The following is a 27,500-nucleotide window of genomic DNA, read 5'->3' as shown; positions in this document are numbered from 1 at the left end:
TACAAGGAGACCCCGATCACGTGTCCATGTCCGTGATCTGATTGGATACATTGCCATGACGTTGATAGCAGTGTTATGTCATTCACTGGCTCTTATTTTGGAAAGGATTCAGTCGGCCTTCGCAGATACAACAACAGCTTCGCACTGGGAAGCGGCCGTTCACCTGCTCCGTGTGTGCAAAGAGACTCATTCAGTTAACCCACCTTGTGATGCTCCGGTGAGTTCACAATAAATAGAGGCCACATTTCAGTCCAGAGTGAGTAAAGAGTTTTACTTAATCATCCCAGCTGCTGCAACATCAGCAACTTCACATCAGGGAGGAAATTCAAATCAGTTCTATGCTAAATGTTTAACCATCACGATGACTGAAGGCAGCTGCAGGTTCATGAGGGACTGCTACCGTCAAAATTTGCAGTTCTTGCGGCTGCTCATCGCACCCAGTACTGAACCCTAGTCACTGAGGATTGGAGCAGTCTGATCTGCTGATGTTAGCCTTAAACTGGACTGATGTTTAATATTGTGGATCTGTGAAAGATAAAGCAGTTCTGTATCAAATCCCGTGTCTCAGGTACTTACTATCTCTACCACACTCACAATGTATACTGTAGAGTCCACTCGGCCCATCTGGTCCCTGCCCATGTTTCTGTTCCATATCAGTATATCAAAATCTATCCCTGCCGTTTCCCTCTCACTCTCCCTGTGATGACAGGTTGCAACTAGTCACCACTCCGTGGGATAGATTTCCCTTGAATTTCACGGAATCATAGAAATCTACATCACGTTACAGGCCCTTCGGCCCACAGTGTTGTGCCGACCACGTAACTTACTCTAGAATCTGCCTAGAATTTCCCTTCTGCATAGCCCTTTATTTTCCTAGTCTCCATGTACCTATCTAAGAGTCTCTTAAAAGACCCTATTGTGTCCGCCTCTACCACCGTTGCTGGCGATGCATTCCACACACACACCACTCTTTGTTTAGAAAACGTAGCTCTGAAATCTCCTCTGTACCTACTTCCAAGCACCTTAAACCTATGACCCCTCGTGTTAGCTGTTTCAGCCCTGGGAAGAAGCCTCCGGCTATCCACATGACCAATGCCTCTGATCCAACACACCTGCATCAATGTCCTGCATGCTTCTCTCCAGGCTGAATAAGAGACTGAGCGCACTGGGGTTATGACGTTCTTCAGGGCTCTTGTTAAAGTTGGTTAAACTCCTTCTTCCCTGCTCTTTTCAACGTTTTGTGTCATTTTCACTCTTTTCAAAGGACCGCGCTTCAGACAGCTTGGTGGTCCCCCGTGTTTTATATCTGCATTTGTAAGAAGGTTCTACTTTGGCATCAGAAACGCGGAAAGTTTGCTGATATTAAGTGTATTGTTTATGGGAGCTGCTTTGTGCGTTAAAAGAGCTGCTCAGTTATCCACATTTAAAAAAAAACTGAGGTACGGACGTGAAACCTTTGCTTGCAGAAACCTTTAATGGCACCGTAATTACCCAGAAACCTCTGCGTTGCAATTTTCGCTGTCGCTGAAGCATCGATCGAATGCGCAGGCGTCAGGGTTGCGGATGGTCCCGAATATCACGCATGCGTGCAGTATGCAAATGGTCTCGGGTATCCATGGGCTTCAGGAAATCGGCTCAGGTAAGATGTGAGCTGCCGGTAAGAATGAATCTCTGGGCGCGGGTTTTTCAACACCGACTTCGGGGACATTTGCTGTGAACTCCAGACATCGTGACCTGGAATCCCGGGACAGTCCTGCTCCCTTCCCTCTCTTTCAGCCCCAGGCTCCGAACACGGGCCCCGGGAAGCTTCCGGCTGATGAGGGAATGGGAGCCGATGGATCTCTCAGACAGAACTGAGCTCCAGCTGTCTAAATGCAAGGATTGGGAACTCGGAGAAAGGGAAGAAAATCTTTTATATCACCAGGTGAGAAAATCACCTTTGTTCTATCTCCAATCACAAACAAGAGAAAGTCTGCAGATGCCCAGAGTGAATGGGTCAAAACATGTCCTCATGGCGAGAAAGGTCCAGAACAAGAGGAGGTAGAACGAGTAACACACACAAAATGCTGAAGGAACTCAGCATTAGTACTCTTTTCCATAGATGCTGCCTGGCCTGCTGAGTTCCTCCAGCATTTTGTGTGTGTTGCTTGTTCTACCTCCTCTTGTTCTGGACCTTTCTACCCGTGAGGACATGTTTTGACCCATTCACTCTGGGTACATAATGATACCAAGCACCTTTGCCCTGAACAACAAGTAGCTTTCACATCACAAATGTTCCAGACTCCAATGAGACAGACTACTGCCCTTCTCTTTATACTTTATTGTCGCCAAACAATTGATACCAGAACATACAATCATCACAGCGATATTTGATTCTGCGCTTTCCGCTCCCTGGAGTACAAATATTAAATATTAAAGATATTAAAAATTAGTAAATATTAAAAATTTAAATTATAAATCATAAATAGAAAATAGAAAAATGGAAAGTAAGGTAGTGCAAAAAAACCGAGAAATAGGTCCGGATATTTGGAGGGCATGGCCCAGATCCGGGTCAGGATCCATTCAGCAGTCTTATCACAGTTGGAAAGAAGCTGTTCCCAAATCTGGCCGTATGAGTCTTGAAGCTCCTGAGCCTTCTCCCGGAGGGAAGAGGGACAAAAAGCATGTTGGCTGGGTAGGCCGTGTCCTTGATTATCCTGGCAGCACTGCTCCGACAGCGTGCAGTGTAAAGTGAGTCCAAGGATGGAAGATTGGTTTGTGTGATGTTCTGCGCCGTGTTCACAATCTTCTGCAGCTTCTTTCGATCTTGGACAGGACAACTTCCATACCAGGTTGTGATGCACCCAAGAAGAGCGCTTTCTACAGTGCATCTATAAAAATTAGTGAGGGTTTTAGGGGACAGGCAAAATTTCTTTAGTTTTCTCAGGAAGTAAAGGTGCTGGTGGGCCTTCTTGGCAGTGAACTCTACTTGGTTGGACCAAGTCAGGTCATTTGTGATATTGACCCCGAGGAACTTAAAGCTTTTGACCTGTTCCACTGATGTAAATTGGGTCGTGCGGTCCGCTACTCCTTCTGAAGTCAACAACCAATTCCTTCGTCTTGCTGACATTGAGAGATAGGTTATTGTCTTTGCAACATGCCACCAGGTTCTTAATTTCCTCTCTGTACTCAAACTCATCATTACCCGAGATACGGCCTACAATTGTTGTGTCATCAGCAAACTTATATATTGAGTTCGATGGAAACTTGGCTACACAGTCATGGGTGTACAGTGAGTACAGCAGGGGGCTGAGTACACAGCCCTGTGGGGCACTGGAGCTCAGAGTGATTGTAGAGGACAGCTTGTCCCCTATTTTTACAGCCTGGGTCCTGTCTGTGAGGAAATTGAAGATCCGACTGCAGATCTGAGCGCTAAGGCCCAGGTTCCGGAGCGTAGGAATCAGTTTATTTGGAATGATGGTATTAAAGGCAGAGCTGTAGTCAATGAAAAGGAGCCTTACGTATGCGTCTTTATTCTTCAGGTGTCCTAAGGAGGAATGTAGGGCCAGAGAGATGGCATCTGACGTAGACCTGTTGCTCCGGTAGGCGAATTGCAAAGTGTCGAGGTTGACCGGTAGGCTGTGGTTGATGTGTGCCATAACCAATCTCTCAAAACACTTCATCGCAATTGATGTCAGAGCCACAGGTCGATAGTCATTCAGGCATGCCACCTTGCTCTTCTTCGGCACTGGGATTATCGATGCCTTCTTAAAACACGAGGGGATCTTAGACTGAAGCAAGGAGCAGTTGAAGATGTCAGCAAACACTCCAGCTAGCTCGCTTGCACAGGCCCAGAGAACCTGTCCTGGGACGCCACCTGGGCCCGAGGCCTTCCTTGGATTTATCTCAGGAAGGCCATTCTAACGCCCTCCTCAATGCCACCAGGTCCAGTTCATCCGGAGGAAGCGGGATGCTCCTTTTCTGTTCGAATCTGGCGTAGAATACATTTAGTTCATCAGGAAGAGAAGCATCACAGTTATTGATATTCCCAGCCTTTTCTTTGCTCTCAGTGATCTCATTTAGACCCTGCCGCATCCCTCTGGTTAGCCTGGACTTCCAACTTGGCTTGATATTGCCTCTTGGCGCCCTTAATGGCTTTCCGGAGTTTACACCTGGATTCCGTGTAGCAACTGGTATCCCCGGACCTAAAAGCCACAGCAGTAGCCTTTAAAAGGGACTTGACCTCATACTTCAACCAAGGTTTCCGGTTAGGTAATACCTGGATTGTCTTGCGAGATAATACTCATTGGTATTGCCATCACTAAGTTCACCACCATCAGTCACCTGGGGGAGGGTTCAGGAGAAATGTTTATGTCCAGTATAGAAACTGGTGTTCCCTGTGTGTATTGTGGCAATGCAAAAGTTGCTGGAGAATTTGCAAGTGGGAAGAAGTGGAGTGATATTTGGAAATCTGACTTTTTAAAGCATAATTTAGCAAGAAAATCACATATAGGCCGTGTGCAAAAGCACTGGTGAGAAAATCCTTCATTACCTGCTATAGGCCTGCTACATAGGTTGTGTGAGAGTGCAGATGAACTCAATTGAACCCAGAGGAGATCAAAGTTCTTATCGCCAGTGATTTGGTTGCTGTTGAAATGAATACCTCTGTATATAAAGTTCAGTTTTCACATGTTGTCACTGGGCAAGAATTGTGCAGCACAAGATTTTTGAACACACTGGTCATTACAAATTAGAGGGGACATTGGTGGGAATGTGGGGAGACTTCCAGTGTCCCTGATACCCTCACATACCTGACTCCCTATGACCCTGCACGTTAGGGAGTTGGAGCTGGAAATGGATGAATTCCGGATCATTCAGAAATCAGAGGGGATGATAGATATGACACGAAGAGAGGTGAGTTACACCCAAGGTGCAGGACACAGGAAACTGGATGAGAGTCAGGAAGGAGAATGAGGTTAAATAGCCATCACTGAGTACTCTTGTGGCCATCCCCCAGGACAACAGGTAGACCACGTTAGAAACTGTTGGCAGGGAATTAGCTAGCACAGGAAAGTCAAAGGGCTGATAGGGGATTTGTTAGTTAGGGGAACAGAACTAGAAGGGGACTAATATCCTAGTGGTCATGCTTGCTAGTGCTAGTGGATGTTAAACTGAAGTTGCAGGGTGGATGGGAGCCTGAATACCAGAACAGATAGTGGAGTCATTGAAGTGAATTGACTTTATTACTTACATCCTTCATATACATGTGGAGTAGAAATCTTTATGTTCCGTCTCCATCTAAATGTGCAATTTGTAGTAATTTGTAATAAACAGTATGTACATCAGAATGGTCAATATAATATAGAAATACAATTGTATCAGCATAAATATATCAGTCTGATGACCTGGTGGAAGGAGCTGTCCCAGAGCCTGTTGGTTCTGGCTTTCATGCTGTGGTACCATTTCCCGGATGGTAGCAGCTGGAATAGTTTGTGGTTGGGGGTGAATCAGGTCTCCAGTGATCCATCAGGCCCTTTTTTACACATCTGTCAGTGTAAGTGTCATGAATAGTGGAAAGTTCACATCTACAAATGCACTGGGCTGTCCGCACCACTCTCTGCAGAGTCCAGCGATTGAGGGAGGTACAGATCCCATACCAGGCAGTAATGCAGCCAGCCAAGATGCTCTCTATTCTGCCCCTGTAGAAAGTTCTTTACATTTGGGGGCACATTCCAAACTTCTTCAGCTTCTGAGGTGAAACTGGCATGCTTGTGCCTTTTTCACCACACAGCCGGGATGTACAGACCACGTGAGATCCTCGACGATGTTTATGCCAAGGAACTTAAATCTGTTTACCCTCTCAACTCCAGATCCATTGATGTCAATACGGGTTAGCCTGTCTCCATTCCTTCTGTAATCCACAACCAGCACCTTTGTTTCTGTGACATCGAGGAAGTGTTTGTTTTCTTGACACCAGTCAGATGTTGTTCAAACTTCAGACAAAGTCAACAATCAAAAGATTGAGCATGGTGCTTCGAATGTACTGAGCTGTGTAAATCAAATGCAAGAAACATCATGGGAAAGCCAGATGAGCTCAGTGTATTGAATTATGATATTGTTACCATTACTGGGACTTGGTTGAAACCAAAAGTCTGAGGGATTGAGAGGAACAAATTTACAGAGAGATCACAGACTATGCCAGAAACAAAGACTGATACAGTAAGTGATTTTAACTTTCCATATATTGACTGGGGGTCCCATACTGTAAAAGGACTAGATGGGGCAGAGTTTGTCAAATGTGCTCTCAACCAGTAGAATTCTCAAAGTAGAAGTGTGCAATAAGCTATTAGGAAATGATCCAGGGCTAGTGACAGAAATTAGTGTATGGGAAGACTTTGTACCTGGTGATCATAAAACCATGAGATTCCAAGTAAATATGGAAAGAGAGAGGTCTAGACCACAGGTTGAGATTCTAACTTGGGAAAGGTCAATTTTGGTGGTATCAGAAAGGATCTGACAAGTGCGAATTGGGACAGGATGTTTCTGGCAAAGGAGCACTTGGTAAGTGGGAGTTCTTCAGAAGTGAAGTTTCGAGGGTTGTATGTGCCTGTCAAAATAAAAGTTTGGTAACTGGTGCAGGGAACCTTGGTTTCCAGAGATATTGAGGCCCCGGATATTTTGTTTCTCTAAATGCCTCAGGCTGTTGGGTGCTACCAAGACTCATTAGTGACTACAATATTATAATTCCACGCCCTGAGCTCAGCTGACTTTTTTTGAAGTCATCTTCTGTTGGTTTCTAAAAGCTTCCCAATAGTTTTTGCTCTTTTGTTTGCCCTCTCTTTGGTTTTTACATTGGCTTTGGCTTCTCATTTCAGCCATGGTTCTGCCCTCCAGACCTTACAATGCTTCCAGTTCTTTGGGATGTATCTATCACTCACCTCCCGAATTGCTCCCAGAAACTCCAGCCATTGCTGCTCTGTTGTCAGTTTCTACCAGTTTCCCCTTCCAATCAAGTTTGGCCAGCTTCTCTGTCATAGAAACATGGAGAAGGTCAGTGCAGAAACGTGCCCACTCTGGACGATCAGTGAATGGTAATCTATACTGTGAATGGTATCTATAATGTGAAAAAGACTAAGGAGCTGGTGGTAGACCTGAGGAGAGCTAAGGTACTGGTGACCCCTGTGTCCATCCAGGGGGTCAGTGTGGACATGTGGTGGCCAGTGCTATCATGTTTGCTGTTGTGTGCTGGGGCAGCAGGCTGAGGGTAGCAGACACCAACAGAATCAACAACTCATTCGTAAGGCCAGTGATGTTGTGGGGATGGAACTGGACTCTCTCACGGTGGTGTCTGAAAACAGGATGCTGCCTAAGTTGCATGCCATCTTGGTCAATGTCTCCCATCCTCTACATAATGTACTGGGTGGGCACAGGAGTACATTCAGCCAGAGACTCATTCCACCGAGATGCAGCACAGAGCGTCATAGGAAGTCATTCCTGCCTGTGGCCATCAAACTTTACAACTCCTCCCTTGGAGGGTCAGACACCCTGAGCCAATAGGCTGGTCCTGGACTTATAATTTACTGGCATAATTTACATATTACTATTTAACTATTTATAGTTCTATTACTAGTAATTATTTATGGTGCAACTGTAACAAAAAACAATTTCCCCCAGGATCAATAAAGCATGACTATGACTATACGAGGAGGCAAAATAGATAGGGTAGATTTTACATAGCATTCTTGCATCGGTATTTACTCAGGACACAGATACCCATTCAAACTTCTCATCAAATGCTGGAATTGAGCTCACATGCATCACTTGTGCTGGCATCTCATTCCACGCTCTCAACCATTTCACTGAGAGGTTTTCCACACGTTCCCCTTAAATTTTCACCTTCCCCACTTACCCATGACCTCTGGTTGTCGTTCCACCCAAACTCAGTGGTAAAAGCCTGATTGCATTAACCCTATCCATACCCTCATAATTTTGTATACTTCTAACAAATCCTCAAATCATGTATAATTTCCTTGTTTATGTTTAAAGCCTTTTTTAGGGGTCTAAGATGATGAGGGGCATTGATCATGTGGATAGTCAGAGGCTTTTCCCAGGGCTGAAATGGCTAACATGAGGAGCCTGAATAACAGAACATATAGTGCAGAGTTGTGGAGACAGATGTTGTTCAGACTTCAGATAAAGTCAGGAATGAAAAGTTTCAGCAACTTTAGTTTAATCCCCCACACACACACAAACCCACCTTCCACCATGCAGCTCTATCACCCCTTTGGCTTTCATCTCCCAGATCAATAAAAAGGAGGTGCATACCAGTTACAGGTAAATAGGAACAAATGGGGTACTTATGAAGTACAGGATATTCAAGTGAACACTTACGAAAGAAATAAAAGCAGGCATGAGGTTGCCCAGCAGACAAGGTGAAGGAGAATCTTCAGGGATTCTGCAGATATGTTCAGAGTGAAAAGATTGCAAGGGAGAAAATTAATCCTCTGAAAGATCAGAATGGTAATCCATATGAGGAGACAAAATAGATGGGGGAGATTTTTTTGCCATCTGTATTTACTCAGGAGATGGTCACAGGGTCTATAGAAGTGAGGCAAAGCAGCATCAACTTCATGGACCCTGTACAGATTACAGAGGTGGAGGTGTTTGCTGTCTTAAGGCAGATTACCATGGAAAAATCACCAGGGTCTGACAAGTTGTTCCCTATGACCCTGTGGAAGACAAGTGCAGAAATTGGTGGGGCCCAAGCACAGGTATTTAAATCACTCACAGTGACAGGTGAGGTACTGGAGGTTTGGAGCCAATGTTATTCCGCTGTTCAAGACAGGCTCCAAATATAAACTAGGAAATTATACGTTGGTGAGCTTGACATCAGTAGTGGAAAAGTTATTGGAACGTATGTGCAGGAACTGGATATATAATTATTTGGATAGATGTGGACTGATTAAGGATAGACAGCATTGCTTTGTGCATGCTAGGTCATGTCTAACCAATCTTATCGAGCCTCACGAGGAAGTTATCAGGAAAGTGGATGAAGGCAAGGCAGTGGATGTTGTCTACATGGACTTTAGCAAGGCACTTGACAGAGTCTCATATGGGAGGTTGGTCAAGAAGGTTCAGTCACTCAGCATTCAAGATGAGATAGTAAATTGGATGAGACACTGTCTTTGGGAGAAGCCAGACTGTGGTAGCACATTGTTGCCTCTCTGACTGGAGGCCCGTGACTAGTGGTGTGCCACAGGGATCAGTGCTGGATCTGTTGCTGTTTGTCATCTATGTCAGATATCTGGATGATAACATGGTTAGATGTATCAGCAAATTTGTGGCTGACACCAAGGCTGGGGGTGTAGTGGACAGTGAGGAAGACTATCATGGCTTGCAGAGCAATCTGGACACACTGGAAAAAATGCGTTGGGAAACAGAAAAAGGAATTTAATGCAGACAGGTGTGAAGTGTTGCACGTTGGTAGGAACAAGGTCTTACACAGTGACTGGTCGGGCTCTGAGGAGTGATGTAGAAGGAAGGGATCTGGGAACACAGGTCCATAGTTCACTAAAAGTGGTGCCCCAGTTAGGTAGGGACGGAAAGAAAGATTTTGGCACATTGGCCTTCATAAACCAAAGTACTGAGTACAGGAGATGGATGTTATGTTGACGTTGTATAAGAAATTGGTGAGGCCTAATTTGCACTGTTGTGTGCAGTTTTGGTCGCCTACCTACAGGAAAGATGAAAAAGAGGTTGAAAGAGTTCAGGGAAAATTCATAAGGATGTTGCTAGGTCTGGAGGACTTAGGTTATAAGGAAAGCTTGAACAGGTTAGGTGTTTATTCCTTGTAATGTAAAAGATTGAGGGGAGATTTGATGGAGGTGTACCACAATTATGAGGAGTAAAGATAGGGTAAATGCAAGCTGGCCTTCTCCACTGAGATGGGGTGGGACAACAACACGAGGTCATGAGTTTAGTGTGAAAGATGGAATGTTAAGGGGAACATGACTGGAAACTTCTTCACACAGACGGTCATCCGGGAGTGAAATGAGCAGACAGCACAAGTGGTGAATGTGACCTCAATTTCAACATTTAAGAGGTTTGTGTCAGTACCTGGATAGTAGGGATATAGGAGTAGAAAGTTCAAATAGTTAGCACAACCTAGATGGGCTGAAGGGTCTTGTTCTGTGTTGTACTTTTCTATGACTGTGACAAGAACCTTAAATAGAATCCTTAATTCACTCTAATTCCTTTTATCAGACCGACCGTTCATCTCAGCAGCAAATTTTTATATGGCGTTAAAACTGTGGCAATTTAATCTAACAGTGTATAAAAGAAAGTCCCAGCTGCAGGTCAACAAAGGCTATTTGTGTGAGAGTGTTTCAGTTACTGTGGAGCCAGAGACCTATGTAGCTCAGTGGGAACAGGGAATAATACCAGTGGAGAGAGTCAAACTGATCCAAGTCACAGATTTGAGACAGCAGAAATGCACCATTCGTATATAGACAGGAAGAGCATCAGAGAGTTTAATTCCAGGTACCAGATACCATTTAATTCCATATACCAGCACTCTGCACAGTTAGAAGATGATTTCTCCTTCCAACTTGGGTTGACTGTCACTGTAACAGTGTGATGTCAGATCACACCTTGGTGACTAAAGTAATCTCATCTGAAATGTTGTCCTTCACCCATTGATGGATTTTGTAAATCTTTTTACAGGTTAAAAACTACAAGGATTTTTTCTATGGGAATCTTGAACACAACACACCAGTTTTGCTGTCTCTGTCCAGATGTTTAAGAAGTGGAGCAAGAGAACCACTCGATCATCCTTCCTCCTCAGACTGTGGGGAGGGATTTACTCGATCATCTGACTGACTGGCACGCCCATCATTTTACACATGGGGAGAGGCCGTTCACTTGCTCAGACTGTTGGAATGGATTCCCTCAGTCATCTCAGCTGAAGGTACATCAGTAAGTTCACACTGGTCAAGGCCATTCACCTGTTCTGTGGGTGAGAAGGGATTCAGTCGGTCTTCCCACCTGTGGACACACCAGACAGTTCACACTGGGCAGAGGCTAGTCATCTGGTGAATTTCTGGGAAGGATTCACTTGGTCATCTGACCTCATGGCTCACCAGCGAGTCCACACTGGGGAGAAGCCGTTCACCTGCTCAGAATGTGGGAAGGGATTCACTCGTTCATCCACCCTACAGAGTCACCAGCGAGTTCACACAGGGGACAGGCCATTCAGCTGCTCAGACTGTGGGAAGGGATTCACTTTGTCATCTCAGCTACTGAGCCACCAGTCAGTTCACACCGGGGAGTGGCCATTCAACTGTTCAGACTGTGGGAAGGGTTTCACTTGGTCACCCGACCTACTGGTGCACCAGCGAGTTCACACCGGAGAGAGGCCGTTTACCTGTTCAGTCTGTGGGAAGAGATTCACTCGGTCATCCGACCTACAGAGTCATCAGCGAGTTCACACTGGGGAGAAGCCGTTCACCTGCTCAGAATGTGGAAAGGGATTCACTCAGTCATCCAACCTACAGAGTCATAAGCGAGTTCACACTGGGGAGAAGCCCTTTACCTGCTCAGACTGTGGGAAGAGATTCTCTCATTCATTTCACGTACTGACCCACCAGCGAGTTCACACTGGGGAGAAGCCGTTCACCTGCTCAGAATGTGGGAAGGGATTCAATCAGTCATCCACCCTACTGAGTCACCAGCGACTTCACACTGGGGAGAGGCCGTTCACCTGCTCAGAATGTGGGAAGAGATTCACTCGATCATCCGACCTACTGAGTCACCAACGAGTTCACACTGGAGAGAAGCCTTTCACCTGTTCAGAATGTGCAAAGAGATTCAGTCGATCATCTGACTTACAGAGTCATCAGCGAGTTCACACTGGAGAGAAGCCGTTTACCTGCTCAGAATGTGGGAAGAGATTCACTCGATCATCCACCCTACAGCGTCACCTGCGAGTTCACACTGGGGAGAAGCCGTTCATCTGCTCAGTCTGTGGGAAGAGATTCACTCGATCATCCACCCTACGGAGTCATCAGCGAGTTCACACTGGGGAGGGGCCGTTCACCTGCTCAGACTGTGGGAAAGGATTCACTCAGTCATCCCAACTACTGGCACACCAGTCAGTTCACATTGGGGAGCGGGCATTGATATGAATCTCGAGGTTTCATTTCCTGTGGACTGTCATTTTAGGGGAGAGAGAGAGAGATTGAGAAGGTGAATCAGTCTGACTTGCAGCTTGTTTACATCACTCACAGCTTGTTTAGTTTTAACCGAGGACACAGACACTCAGAGTCAGACAGAGACAAAGGAGAAAAAATGGAAGGATCGAAAGAAGGGAACTAGTGGCCAAGGGTCACTGTTTAGAACGTTCCTATGCCCACAAGGGTGGGTTAATTATTGATTCAGTGAACATCGAATGTGTGGTTATCACCTCATTTGATCCATTGGAGTGGATCGGATTTGTGAAGACCACTTATGTCTTATGTGCCTGGGTATGGTCTGGTAATTCACTTGAAGATGATACCCCTTGTGACAAGTCCCTTTCGGTGATAATTCGTACGTGGATTTGGAACGACAAGGATAAAATCTACAGCGACTGTTCTCTTGTTTTACCACCGTGGAGCCTGTGGAATTTGACATAATTGCCTTGTCTCGACATTTACCCTGGATTACAAATATCTCTCTCTCATCAACTATTCCATGGATGAACTGAACTTTCATACTTTACCATCTCAAGACCCTAAGCTCAATAGTTTGGGAGTTATATTTAAATATATATATATATATATATATATATACACACACACACACACACACACACACACACACACACACACACACACACACACACACACACACACGTAACACTGTTCAATTTTGTTTATCTTGTTTTAGTTACTATCTTATAAGTAGATACTAATAAAGATAGTGATTTTAACATCAAAACCAGACTCCAGGTGTAGTCTATTGCTACTGGTTCGTTTCTAAAGCGTTACGGTTCGTAACAAAATTGGGGCCTGCGTCCGGGATATGAACAAATTTGGGGGCATATTGATTATCAGTTTCATTGGGGAAATCCCTTTTGATTTATTTGTGTGTGAAAAATCAGCAGCAATGGATGTTGATAGATTTCTGCAAGCGCCAACCTCTGAAGCATTGGAGGATGCCAGAAGGATTGAGTTGTTGAGTATTGCTAAAAAGTTAAAACTTGGAAAGGTGAAATTGACAATGAGGAGGTCACAGATGCAGAGGATAATAACTGAGCATTGTTTATCCAAGGGTGTGTTTAAAGTGGAGGAGTTGGAGGTGTCTTCTGAAAGTAAACCCACTGAGTTTGCGCTCCTGTACAAGTTAGAAAAATGAAAGATGGAGGCTGCGGAATAGCAGAGGCAGCTTGAGGCTAGGGAGGCAGAAAAACAGAGGGAGGAAGCAAAACGACAGAGGCTGTATGAGCTGGAAAAGATAGATTGCAGCAAAGGGGTCTAATGTTACACTCTGGTGATAAGTTTGAGTCCAGCCAGGAAGTTAAATTGGTACCTCCATTTGATGAGGCAGAGGTTGATAAATACTTTCAGCATTTTGAGAATTTTGCTCAGAGTTTAAAGTGACCAAAAGCTGGTTGGCCAATTCTCTGACAAAGTGTAATTAAGGGGAAGGTTCAGCGAGCCTATTCTGCCTTGACAGTTGATGAAGCAGCTGATTATGACATTGTGAAACAGGCTGTGCTGAAAGCTTACGAGTTGGTCCCAGAAGCATACAGGCAAAGGTTTAGTAAGTTAAGAAAATTGTTGTATGAAATTTGCTTATGAGAAGTTTGTGTGTTTTGAATGCCGGCGCACATATGAAAATGTAAATGATGATTTTAACAGCTTGAAAGAGTTGGTTTTAATTGAAGAATTCAAAAAGGTCCATCCATGATGACATAAAGACATGCTTAGATGAAAAGGATGCTGCCACTTTGCAATAGTCTGCTAGATTAGCAGATGAGTTTGCTTTAACTCATAAGGTTCAGTTTACCCGGAATAAGAGCTTCCAAAAGAGTAGCAGGAATAACCAGGGTAAACCAGAAGTTAAAGCTGGGATTAGTAACAAGAGTAAGGATGAAGGGAAGCAGTTGAAGGAGAAATATTCTGATCTTTCTTGTTACTATTGTAAGAAAGCTGGTCATATGATGGCTAATTATTCCATCCCGAAGAAGAAAAAGGAAAAGGAGGCCGTCCGAAATGCCTGTGATCTGTATGTTGAAGCACCTATAAACCCACAGGGTTCTGAACATTCTGTTGAGGCTCAGTTAAGGACTGAGAGGTCTGACCGAGTTAAGAAGGGATCCGATCATTTTATGTCAGATGGGTTTGTATTAGTAAAGGAAGGGTCAACCCCAGTACCAGTGAAAATTCTTCGAGATACTGGGGCTTCTCAGTCAGTTACGTTAGACAGTGTTCTAAAGTTTGGTGATGAGACTAACATTGGTGAGATAAATCTTATTAAAGGCATTGGGGGTGGCATGGTTTCTGTGCCATTGCACAGGGTAACTTTACAGTCAGGTTTGGTTTCAGGACCTGTTAAGATCAGATTATGTTCCAGTTTACCGGTTGAAGATGTTACTTTGCTGTTAGGGAATGACCGGGCAGATGGTAAAGTTGTTCCTGCAGTGCAGTTGACAACTAACCCAACCACTGATGACCCACAGATGGATTTTAATATTTATCCTTCCTGCACAGTAACTCAAAGTATGGCTAAAAAGTCTGCCAATGGAGACGGTTCTGTGCAGCATGATTCTGGTACCTATGACAGCCAAAATCGGGTCATCAGGTTATGATGACTTGTAAGGGTCTTTTCTGCCTTCATTGTTTCAACAGGATTCAGGTACTAAGTCTGATGAGAAAGATTTATCCCTGTCCAGGAAGGAGTTTATAGCAGAACAGAATTGAGACCCTGAGATTGAAGCTTTAAAAGAAAGGGCTCTCTCAGATGATGAGATTAAGAAAGTGCCAGTAGGGTATTATCTCAAGGATGGAGTGTTAATGAGGAAGTGGAGGCCATCTGCTATACCTGCGAGTGAGGAATGGGCAATTGTTCACCAAGTTGTAGTCCCTAAAGTTTATAGGACTGAAATTTTAACTTTCCCCCACAGTATGCCCTTAGGTGGCCATTGAGAACCTAGAACAGTTCAGGCCCTATGGCCCACAATGTTGTGCCGACCCTTAAACCCTGCCTCCCATATAACCCCCCACCTTAAATTCCTCCATGTACCTGTCTAGTAGTCCCTTAAACATCACTAGTGTATCTGCCTCCACCACTGACTCAGGCAGTGCATTCCACACACCAACCACTCTCTGAGTAAAAAACCTTCCTCTAATATCCCCCTTGAACTTCCCACCCCTTACCTTAAAGCCATGTCCTCTTGTATTGAGCAGTGGTGCCCTGCGGAAGAGGCGCTGGCTGTCCACTCTATCTACTCCTCTTAATATCTTGTATATTTTGGAGTGAATAAAACTGTAAGCAGGATTATGAAAGAATTTTACTGGCCTAATTTGAGGAAAGATGTTGTGACCTATTGCAGAACCTGTCGCACTTGTCAAGCTGTGGGTAAACCCAATCAGTTCACCCCAGTGGCCCCACTCCGGCCTATACCTACTTTCAGTGAACCCTTTTCCAAAGCTGTAGTAGATTGTGTTGGCCCATTGCCAAAGACTAAAGCTGGCCATCAGTATTTGCTAACTGTTATGAGCACTGCATCCAGGTTCCCAGAAGCAATACCTCTCAGAAATATTAAAGCTAAAACTGTGGGGAGGGCTCTTATCAGTTTTTGTTTTACTTTATTTGGTTTGCCTAGAGAAATCCAGTCTGATCAACGAAGTAATTTTACATCTGGATTGTTCCAGCAGGTAGTTTATGAACTGGGAACTAAAAAAATTACATCGTCTGCATACCATCCAGAATTACAAAGGGCTTTAGAAAGATTTCATTCTACCCTCAAAACAAAGATTAAGACATACTGTGTAGAAAATGGAAAAGACTTGGATGAAGGCAAACTGTCTTTTTTGCTTTTGTTCACAGTAAGTGTCTCAGTACAGGAAAGACTGGGCTTTAGTCCATTTGAACTTCTATTTGGTCATAGAGTGAGGGGAACTTTGACCTTGTTAAAGGAACAATGGACTGATGGGGATGTACATGTTAACCTGTTAGACTATGTTTTGAAGTTCAAAAATAAACTACACCAAGCCTGTAGTCCAGCGAGACAAAACTTAAAGATTTCTCAAAATAAAATGAAGTGTTGGTTTGATAAGCTGGCTTGCAAAAGAAAATGTCAGGTGGGGGATAACGTGCTTGCCTTATTTCCAATGTTGACGAATCCACTTCAGGCGAAATTCAATGGACCGTATGAAATAGTCTCTCCAAGTAATGATGTGAATTATGTTATTAAAACACCTGACCGACGTAAACTAACACAGGTCGTACACATAAATATGATAAAGCCTTATTTTGACAAGCAAACCATGGTCACAGTACATGACACAGATATTGGTCAAGCCAAACCAATTAAACAACAGAGGTATGGCATGAACGTAGAAAAGTGTAAATTGGCTGAGCAAGAAATTGAATATATGCTGAAAAATTATATTATTAGGCCTTCAACATCAGATTGGAGCTCACCCAGCATTATTGTGCCCAAACCTGATGGTAGTGTTACATTTTCCACTGATTATAGGAAGGTAAATGCAATAACGAAAACAGATGCCTATCCTATACCTAGGGTGGATGAGTGCATCGATAAGGTTGCAAAAGCTAAATTTCTTACAAAGATTGGTCTGCTTAAAGGGTATTGGTATATTCCATGGACGGACAGAGGTAGAGAAATTTCTGTGTTTGTGACACCTTCTGGGTGGTATGAATACAATGGTTTGCCACTTGGAATGAAAAATGCTCCAGGAACACTCCAGAGAATGATTGATTGTGTAATTCGAGGGTTAGAACACACAGTTGCCTATATTGATGACTTAGTCACAGGGAGTGACACTTGGGAAGAGCATATCTCTGCAGTAGAAAAGCTGTTTGACAGGCTTTCCCAGGCCAATCTTAGAGTTAACTTTAGCTAAGAGTGAATTTGGCCATGGCACTGTGACCTATCTTGGCTATGTAGTAGGTCAAGGCAAGTTGGCTCCTGTTCAGGCAATTTCTGAAGTTCCTATTCCAACTGGTAAGAAGCCTCTTAGAAGGTTTCTGGGAATGGTTGGATATTATCATAAGTTCTGTAAGAATTTTGCTGATATCGCTCTTCCTCTGACTAATCTCCTGAAGAAGGGTGAAAAGTTTGTTTGGACCGAGCCCTGTCAGGAGGCATTTGATTGATTGAAAGTTATTATTTGAGATTAGGCCAATTAATGTAGTGTTGTCAGCAAATTTAATTAGCAGATTGGAGCTGTGGGTGGTGACACAAGTCACGGGAATACAGAGAGTAAAGGAGGAGGCCAAGGAGACAACCCTGTGGGGTATGTATGCTGAGGGTCAGAGAGACAGAGGTGAGGGAGCCCACTCTTACCACCTGCCGGCGATCTGACAGGAAGTCCAGGATCCAGCTACACAAGGCAGGGTGAAGACCGAGGTCTCTGAGCTTCTTGTCGATACTTCACGCCTTCGTATGGCTACTGCTCTGCCCATGACTGCAAGGAACTGCAGAGAACTTTGGAGAGCAGAGAACATCAGAGAAGCAAGCCTCCCCTCCATGGACTCTTCCTGCACTTCCCCTGCCTTGGAAAAGCAGGCCGGGTACTCAAAGATCCTCACAACCCGGACATTCTTGCTGCAAACCCGCTCCCCCATTGGGGAAGAAATACAAAAGCCTTAAAGCGCGTAACACCAGGCTCAAGGACAACTTCCTGTCTGCGGTTATAAGCTAAATGAATGGTCTCCAGTCCGATAAAATGGACTCGACCTCACAATGTAACTCACCGTGACCCTGCACCATATGTCTATCTGCACTGCACTTTCTCTGAAGCCATAATGCTTGGTTACAGTTATTGTTTTGTCGTATATCAGCTCAATGTACTGTCGTAATGTATAAATCTGTGTGGATGGTATGTCAGGCAAGATTTACACTGTAGCTCAGTACGTGATGATAACAAACAAATTCTCCATTTTAATTGTGTGGCACTATTAGACAGACTGAGCTACTTTGGAATCACAGAAGGAAACTTAACTGTTGTCATTTCTGAAGAATGCAAATAAATGGAAAAGGCTTCAATCTCGCTTTATGATCTGCGGTAACTGGGATCAGGTGACCGGTGGTGGGTCTCCCATACCAATTATCAGAATCAGGTTTAATAGCACCGGCATATGTCATGAAATTGGTTGTCTCTGCGGCAGCAATATAACCTAATTTATAGCAATAAATTTTAATAATTGTGATTTGAAATAAGAATATATATATATTAAATAGTTAAATTATGTAAGTAGTACAACATCTCAGACGCTGCCTGACACATCCACCGCATTTCCCACATTATTCCATATTTACACCAGATACATATTTACCTTTTCCCTCCATATCTTCCCTCTCCCTTTTCCTCCACCTCCAGGTCAGAGAGTCACGGGCTGGATTCCCATCCCGGTCTGACCCACAATTCAGATGCAAACTGGAAATGTGCAGGTTTCATTTAAATCAGTCTTATGTTTATAAACACTAATTTCTATTCACATTCCTCTGGCCTCACTGGACAGGAACACTGAAACACCAAGTGAGAAACAGCAGGAGGTGGCCATTCAGCCCCTCTAACCATCAACAAGATGGCGACTGCTCTCCCATCTCAGCCACATGTTTCTGTCCGATCCTCATTTCCTCGATCCCTTCAGTCTCCTCACATCTGCCGGCCTCTGTTTTATGTGAGGACGATCACCGAATCTTCACCGCCCTCTGTGGTGGGGATTTACAGACGTTCACCACCCTCGGAGTGGAGACAATTCCCCTCATCTCAGTCCCGGACAGTCCACCCCCTTTTTCAGAGACTGGGATCCCTGGTTCAACCGGTAATGATGTAGTGCATTTCAATGTGTTTACCTCTCAGTCCTCGATTCTCTAAATGAAAGGGTAATCACATTTGATCTTTCTTCATATGATGACCCCACCACTCCAGGGATCAGTCTGGTAAATCTTCATTGCACTCTCTGTAACAAATACTCTCTAACCTCTTTGTTAATCCTCTGTGGAATTAATTTCCATCTTCTGCAGCCCCGTGTTGCCCCAACCACTCACCTCCCACCCCTGTTACTATTTCCACCTTCCACCTCCCCCTCACCTGGATACACTTCTCACTCCCCAGCTCTTGCCCCGTCCCCACCCCTCACCTCTTTTCTCTGACTATTTCCCGTCCACTCTCAGTCCAGAGGGAGGGTCTTGGCCCGAAATGTTGACGGTCCATTTCCCTCCACAGATGCTGCCTGACCCACTGAGTTCCTCTGGCAGTTTGTTCTTTGGTCTGTATAACCCGTGTTAGTGTGGGGAGCCGGATTTTACACAATATTCCTGGTACAATCTCAACAAAATCCAAATAATTGTCACTTTGCTCGGACCATTGTCCCCACTTGCAGGTTAACATTCTGCCGGTGTTTGCCCCCCAATGTGGTGAATCCCTCTGCTCGCCACCACCGTGGGCTCTGACATTTCCACAGATGAGCCCCTCCTGTCCCCACCGGGACAAACATCCTGTTCGCCCCCTTATACAATCTTCATCCTTTCAATAAAATCCCGCCACCCCACCCCGGGGAACAATTCCCATCAGAGATGCTTTTTTTTGACATTTGCTGTTCCTTAATTCTACCCACAGATTCTACACCTTTCAACCCTATGCCACCTCTTTCTAATGATTTTATTTAATATTTTACTAATAGATCCACACAACCCCACTACCAGCTTGTTCTTTCAAGAAGCATGTAAGTATCTGGGAAACATGAGGACCTGCAGATGGTAGAAATCTAGAGAACTACACACAAAGTGCTGGAGGGGCTCAGCATGTCAGGCAGCATCTATGGAGGGGTATCATCATTTCGGGCCAAGACCCCTTATCGGGACTGTTGATACCCACATACCTGGAAGATCCACAAGCAAAGAAAATAGAAAGTGGTGCGAAATAGGGAAAACCTTTGACAAAATTTAGTTCAAGGCTTAAAAAAACCCTGCCAAACAGCTCAATAGTTAACAAATACAACAAAGACAATAAACAATTTCATCAATACCAACATTGACTTTTTTTTATATAAAAAATATCTTGGTCCCATTTCAATCAGTAAAATTTAAAGATAAATAAGAACTGAAATGATATTTACGCTCAAACCCACTTAGATTAACACTACCTTGGACAGGAGGAAGAGAAGTAACACACATGAAAAAAATATCACACAAGTCAGATAAAACTTCTAAGTATATATTTTCAACAAAAATGAACAGAATTCAGCACTCCAGGTGTGTCTATGCCATCGTGATAAGAAATACAGACCGGAAAACTTAAATGAGGGGCCAACTCAGAAAAATGAATCATCACTATGGAAGAAAACATTAACCAGTGGAACGAGTATGACCCTCCATGGGAGACATCCCAGTGATCTGAGCAGACGAGATGGTGACAAGGAAGCTTCGAGCACCTGACTGAGAGTTGGAGACCTCTTCCCAGAAACAGAGGGGTTCCTTGCAGAAATATAGGACAAGCTGGTTAACAAAAGGAAAAAAAAATGTGAATACATGCAATACGCACGAACACGGCGGGAGGAGAAGATGGCGGCACGCCGGCGTGTGCACAGCCCTCCGGTGAAAAATGATGTTGTATCTGTTAAATAGGGGCCGTGGACAACTCTGATTTGATGGAGAATGGACGTGAAAGCACAGAGGAACATCTGGAGAAATTTATGAAATGCCCATTTGCTGCTGTCATTACCGTGTGGTCGTGAAACTTTCAGAGGGTAGGCCTCAAAATCCCCGGCCTTGCCTACTTTTGGTGACCGAGAGGAGGTCGAATCGTTCAGACAGAGATGGTGCTCAGTACTCGGTGTCAGAGAGCTGATCACAGCTCGAAGTTTTCGGATGACTCAGAGTCAGATTGTGATCGGCATGGCAGGGAGAGTTTTTCTTCCTTCTCCTGTCTGTGTGAGATGTGGGACATTTGAGAAACTTTGAACTTTACTGTGCTCACTGATTTCTTCATCAAGTTATGGTATTGTTACACTCTTTGTAACTATATGTTATAATTATGTGGTTTTGTCAGTTTTTTCAGTCTTGGTTTGTCCTGTGTTTTGTGATATCACACCGGAGGAAATAATGTATCATTTCTTAAGGCATGCATTACTAAATGACAATAAAAGAGGACTACGTGTCTTCATAATCATATAAAAACAAGGCAGTAAGTGCAGAAAATGCCAAGAGAAACCAGACACAATCCAACACATTCCAGGATCCTGCAGCAGTTTAACTCAATCTGATTACTTGCAAAGGTACAATCAAATGGCAAATAATATTCACAAAAATCTTGCTTTAAAATACAAACTCATGAAGGCCCTCCATCACTTCATAAAGGCATCAGATTTCAAGCCTGATCCAGTTCAGAGTCAAAATATTACAAATTATATGATAATCAATACATTATTTCAGATAGGACAATCCATAATAACCATCCAGATATAATATTACAGGATAAACAAGCAGGAACAACTCCCTCAATAGATAAAACCATTCCCCACACACACGTTCCTCAACCAGTGGAGCACCTCACCACAGGCATTGTTTGTGTGATCAGTCAGACAACTGAAAGATTTTCTCTCTCAGTCAGCTTCCAAATGTTGTTACTCTGTCATGCGTTGCCACGCCCCACTGCTGATTCCCTTCTCCTCATCATACGTTCTTACCCCGACCGTCGTCAAGATCCCCAAACTCTGCCCTGTGCAGACCTGCCTCTGGTTTCTGACCCTGCTTCATTGAACATCCAACGGATGGTTTCCCATTCTGCTTTCAGTCTTTAGAGGACAGTGGTGTTTTCTAACAACCCTTTAGAAGCAGGAAAAATGACCCACAATGTGGAAATGAGTCGTCATTATGGAGGTTAACGACCAATGCCATTCTTCCTCAGCCCAGAGATTTCAGGGCGAAGAACATCTCAGACAGAACTGCAGTCAGCTCGGCTTCTTCAGTCTGCAGAAAATTCAAGGGAAGCCTCTTCACCCACAGAGTGGTGACTGTTCGGAACCCATAAACACAGGGAGAGCGAGAGATGAACAACAGGGCAGGATTTAAATTGACCGTCATGGAACTGAATCACTGGCAGGGTCCAGCTGGCCTGAGTCGACTCTCTACTGTACACTAGGTGTGTTATAAATTCATCAAGTACCAGAGACAGAGTTTAAAATAAACTGATTTATTTGTCTCAGATCCAGAATATTAAACTCCAGTTCCACTAAAGGTGAATATGCAGCAGAAGAAACTCCTCCCATGCCCAGTGACCAGGGTGCAGAACTGGGTGTGGGGAGCAGCAGCAATAATTGCAGAGTTCAGCACCAACAGTCACTCTCAAAATTGCATTCAGCAACTGTGATGGACAAATATCCAGCATGCAGCTTATTGAAACTTTCTCCCCAGTGTGAACCCGGCAGTGTGTCACAAGTGTAACATACTGTAAGGTTCCACTGCTAATGTAACGGCCTCTGTGCAGTGTTTCACTGCTGAGGTAATGGTTTCTCTGTAGCAGCAATGTTTAGGTTATGACTGGAGATAACAGGGTCTTGGAGTGCGGGGTCATCCAATGAGAGAAATGTTCTTTCTTGTGAGTCTGGAAGAGGGATTTTCGTGGTCTTTTGTTGTGGAGAGATGAGAAGATGCGAATGGAGAGAGTGGGCCCTTTTTTTTTGTTTACTTCACTAACCATATAGAACCATAGAACACTACCACACAGAATCAGGCCTTTTGGCCCTTCTTGGCTCTGCCGAACCATTTTTCTGCCTAGTCCTACTGACCTGCACCTGGACCAATTTAGCACATTATCATCCAGATCATTGATATAGATGAGAAATAACAATGGACCCAGCACTGATCCCTGTGGCACACCACAAGTCACAGGCCTCCACTCAGAGAAGCAATCCTCTCCTACCACTCTCTGGCTTCTTCCATTGAGCTAATGTCTAATCCAATTTACCACCTCTCCATGTATACCTAGCGACTGAATTTTCCTAACTAACCTCCCATGTGGGATCTTGTCAAAGGCCTTACTGGAGTCCATGTACACAATACCCACTGCCTTCCCTTCATCCACTTTCCTGGTAACCTCCTCGAAAAACTCTAACAGATTGGTTAAACATGACCTACCACGCACAAAGCCATGTTGACTCTCCCTAATAAGTCCCTGTCTATCCAAATACTTGTAGATCCTATCTTTTAGTACTCCTTCCAATAACTTACCTACTACTGTCGTCAAACTTACCGGCCTATAATTTTCCAGATTACTTTTAGATCCTTTTTTAAACAACAGAACAACATGAGCCATCCTCCAATCCTCCGGCACCTCACCCGTAGATACCGACATTTTAAATATATCTGCCAGGGCCCCTGCAATTTCAACACTAGTCTCCTTCAAGATCAGAGGGAACACCCTGTCAGGTTCTGGGGATTTATCCACTCTAATTTGCCTCAAGATAGCAAGCACCTCCTCCTTTTCAATCTGTACAGTTTCCATGATCTCACTACTTGTTTCCCTTAATTCGATAGACTTCATGCCAGTTTTCTTAGTAAATACAGACGCAAAAAACCCATTTAAGATCTCCCCCATTTCTTTTGGCTTCACACATAGCCGACTACTCTGATCTTCAAGAGGACCAATTTTATCCCTTACAATCCTTTCACTCTTAATATACCTGTAAAAGCTCTTTGGATTATCCTTCAGCTTGACTGCCAAGGCAACCTCATGTCTTCTTTTAGCCCTCCTGATTTCTTTCTTAGTTTTTTTTTGCACTTTTTATACTCCTCTAGCACCTTATTTGCTCCCTGTTTCCTATACGTGTCATACAACTCTCTCTTCTTCTTTATCAGAGCTCCAATATCCCTTGACAACCAAGGTTCCTTATTCCTATTCACTTTGCCTTTAATCCTGACAGGAACATATAAAGTCTGCACTCTCAAAAATTTCTCCTTTGAAGGCTTCCCACTTACCAATCACATCCTTGCCAGAGAACAAACTGTCCCAATCCATGCTTTTTGGATCCTTTCTCATTTCTTCAAATTTCGCCTTTTTCCAGTTTAGAACCTCAAACCGAGTACCAGATCTATCTTTATCAATGATCAAGTTGAAACTAATGGTGTTATGATCACTGGAACCAAAGTGCTCCCCTACACACACTCCCGTCGCCAGTCCTAACTCATTTCCGAATGGGAGATCTAATATTGCATCCTCTCTAGTTGGTACCTCCATATATTGATTTAGAAAACTTTCCAGAACACATATTACAAGCTCTAACCTGTGTAGACCTTTAACAGTATGGGAGACCCAATCAGTATGTGGAAAATTAAAATCCCCTACTATCACTAATTTTTGCTTCCTGCAGTTGTCTATCTCTCTGCAGATATGCTCCTCCAATTCTCGTTGACTATTGGGTGGTCTATAATACAACCCCATTTATGTGGCCATACCTTTCTTGTTTCCCAGCTCCACCCATATGGCCTCAATAGACAAGCCCTCTAATCTGTCCTGCCTGAGCACTGCTGTAACATTTTCCTGACTAGCAATGCTACCACCTGCACCTCCCACCACCTTTCATTCCTCTGCCTCTATCACGTCTGAAACATCAGAACCCTGGAACATTAAGCTGCCAGTCCTATCCCTCCTGCAGCCAAGTTTCACTAATGGTTATAATGTCGTCATTCCATGTGTCAATCCACGCCCTCAGCTCGTCTGCCTTCCACACAATACTCCTTGCATTGAAATAGACACACCTCAGGAGATTATTTCCACTATTCACAACCCTTCTAATTGTGGCTTTGCATGAGCTTTTAACATCATTTATTTTCACCCCCGCTCCACTATCTGCTCTGGCACTCTGGTTCCCATCCCCCTGCAAATCGAGCTTAAACCCTCCCCAATAGCACTAACAAACCTCCCCATAAGGATACCGGTCCCCTTGTAGTTCAGGTGTAACCCGTCTCTCTTGTACAGGTCCCACCTGCCCCAGAAGAGATCCCAATGATCCTGAAATCTGAAACCCTGTCCCCTACACCAGTTCCTCAGCCTCAGTCAAAGTAAGAATTATAAAGTTCAATCATTTAATCAGATATTGTTTACCATTTGTTATTTCATGGTACCGATTTGTAACAGAGGAGACATCACGCAGCATCCACCCAAACGAGATTTCTTAAGTTTGGCTGGGCTGGGGGGCTATCACCCCCTATATTAAGCTGCTAGCTGAAGGGAGAGTTACATAAAGTGAGATGACTGAGTGAATCCTTTCCCACATTCACAGCAGGGGAACGGCCTCTCCCCAGTGTGAACGCAGTCATGCACATTTGGTTGATTTGGCTGAGAGAATCTCTTCCCAAAGTCTGAGCAGGTGAACAGCCTCTCCCCAGTGTGAAGTCGCTGGTGTCTCAGTAGGTGGAATGACCGAGTGAATCCTTTCCCACAGTCTGAGCAGGTAAACGGCCTCTCCCCAGTGTGAACTGACTGGTGTACAAGTAGGTGGGATGACCGACTGAATCCCTTCCCACAGTATGAGCAGGTGAACGGCCTCTCCCCAGTGTGAACTCGCTGATGTTCCTTCAGATGAGATGAGTAAGTGAATCCCTTCCCACAGTCTGAGCAGGTGAACGGCCACTCCCCGGTGTGAACTCTCTGATGTGCCTTCAGTTGACATGACCGAGCAAATCCCTTCCCACACACTGAGCAGGTGAATGGCCTCTCCCCAGTGTGAACTCTCTGATGTACCTTCAGTTTAGATGACTGAGTGAATCCCTTCCCACAGTCTGAGCATTTGAACGGCCTCTCCCCAGTATGAACTGACGTGTGTACCAGTAGGTCAGATGATCGAGTGAATCCCTTCCCACAGTCTGAGCAGGTGAACGGCTTCTCACCGGTGTGAAATCGCTGATGTCCCTTCAGTTCAGATGACGAAGTGAATCCCTTCCCACAGTCCGAGCAGGTGAACGGTCGCTCCCCAGTGTGAAATCGCTGATGTATCTTCAGTTGAGATGACAAACTGAATCCCTTCCCACAGTCTGAGCAGGTGAATGGCCTCTCTCCAGTGTGAACTCTCTGATGTACCTTCAGTTTAGATGAGCAAGTGAATCCCTTCCCACAGTCTGAGCAGGTGAATGGCCGCTCCCCGGTGTGAACTGACTGGTGTCTCAGTAGGGTGGATGACCGAGTGAATCCCTTCCCACAGTCTGAGCAGGTGAACAGCTGCTCTCCAGTGTGAACTCGCTGGTGAGCCATTAGGTCAGATGACCGAGTGAATCTTTCCCCACAAATTCAGCAGATGACCAGCCTCTGCCCAGTATGAACTGACTGGTGTGTCCACAGGTGGGAAGACCGACTGAATCCCTTCTCACACACAGAACAGGTGAATGTCCTTGTCCCAGTGTGAACTTGCTGATGTACCTTCAGTTGAAATGACCAACTGAATCCATTCCCACTGTCTGAGCAGATGAACGGGTTCCCCCCTGTGAAATGACGGGCGTGCCAGTCGGTCAGATGATCGAGTGAATCCCTCCCCACAGGCTGAGCAGGAAGGATGATTGAGTGAATCCCTTGCTCCACTTGTTAAATATCTGGACCAAGACAGCAAATCAGGCGTGTTATGTTCGAGATTCCCATAGACAAATTCCTTGTCACTTTTAACCTGTAAAAAGATTTACAAAATCTATCAGTGGGTGTAGGACAACAGTTCAGATGAGATCACTTGGGTTGTCAAGGTGTGATCTGACATCACACTGTTACAGTGAGGTTCAACCCAAGTTGGAGAGAGAAATCATCTTCTAACTGGGCACAGTGCTGGTATCTGGAATGATCATCAAATTCTCTGATGTTCTTTCTGTCTCTATGAGAATGGGTTCAGAGGAGATGTGAGGGGTATGTTTTTTTACGCAGAGAGTGCTGAGTGTGTGGAATGGGCTGCCGGCAACGGTGGCAGAGGTGGATACAATAGGGCCTTTTAAGAGACCCCTGGACAGGTATATGGAGCTCAGAAAATTAGAGGTAATTTCTCAGGTATGGCCATATTCGGCACAGCTTTGTGGGCCAGGGAGCCCGTGTTATGGGGTAGTTTTTTTTCTATGTTTCTACCCTCCCCAATCTGTGACCTGGCTCAATTTGACTCTCTCCATTGGTATTATTCCCTGTTCCCACTGAGCTACATGGGTGCCTGGCCCCACAGTAACCGAAACACTCTCACACGAATAGCCTTTGTTAACGTGCAGCTGGAATTTTCTTTCATGTATTACTAACTTAAAGTGCCACAGTTTTAACACCATA

At 44.5% G+C, this 27,500-nt stretch overlaps 2 protein-coding genes across 3 annotated transcripts in view; one reads left to right on the top strand and one right to left on the bottom strand.

The window, feature by feature from the left end:
• Positions 1-27,500, bottom strand: part of LOC140208031 (uncharacterized) — a 150,501-nt gene that overhangs the window by 78,596 nt on the left and 44,405 nt on the right. Inside the window, exon 2 of the mRNA XM_072276560.1 lies at positions 26,040-26,868. Coding sequence (XP_072132661.1) covers positions 26,040-26,462 — 423 coding nt within the window. The 5' untranslated portion in view covers positions 26,463-26,868. The remainder of the gene's footprint in view (positions 1-26,039; positions 26,869-27,500) is intronic.
• Positions 142-12,819, top strand: LOC140207088 (uncharacterized). 2 transcript variants are annotated; one of them, XM_072275409.1, is made up of 4 exons: positions 142-217; positions 1,467-1,639; positions 1,777-1,924; positions 10,702-12,819. In XM_072275409.1, the coding sequence occupies exon 4, from the start codon at positions 11,109-11,111 to the stop codon at positions 12,159-12,161; it is 1,053 nt and encodes a 350-aa protein (XP_072131510.1). In that variant the 5' UTR covers positions 142-217; positions 1,467-1,639; positions 1,777-1,924; positions 10,702-11,108; the 3' UTR covers positions 12,162-12,819. The 2 variants fall into 2 exon arrangements, with proteins under 2 accessions (XP_072131510.1, XP_072131511.1); XM_072275410.1 differs by lacking the exon at positions 1,777-1,924.

The sequence above is a fragment of the Mobula birostris genome, chromosome 13, assembly GCF_030028105.1.
Source record: "Mobula birostris isolate sMobBir1 chromosome 13, sMobBir1.hap1, whole genome shotgun sequence".
Classification (NCBI taxonomy): Eukaryota; Metazoa; Chordata; class Chondrichthyes; order Myliobatiformes; family Myliobatidae; genus Mobula; species Mobula birostris.
This window is presented reverse-complemented; position numbering and strand designations above follow the sequence as displayed.

Excerpts from the sequence above, each read along its gene's own strand:
- LOC140207088 (XM_072275410.1), top strand. The coding sequence starts at position 11,109 with ATGGCTCACCAGCGAGTCCACACTGGGGAGAAGCCGTTCACCTGCTCA.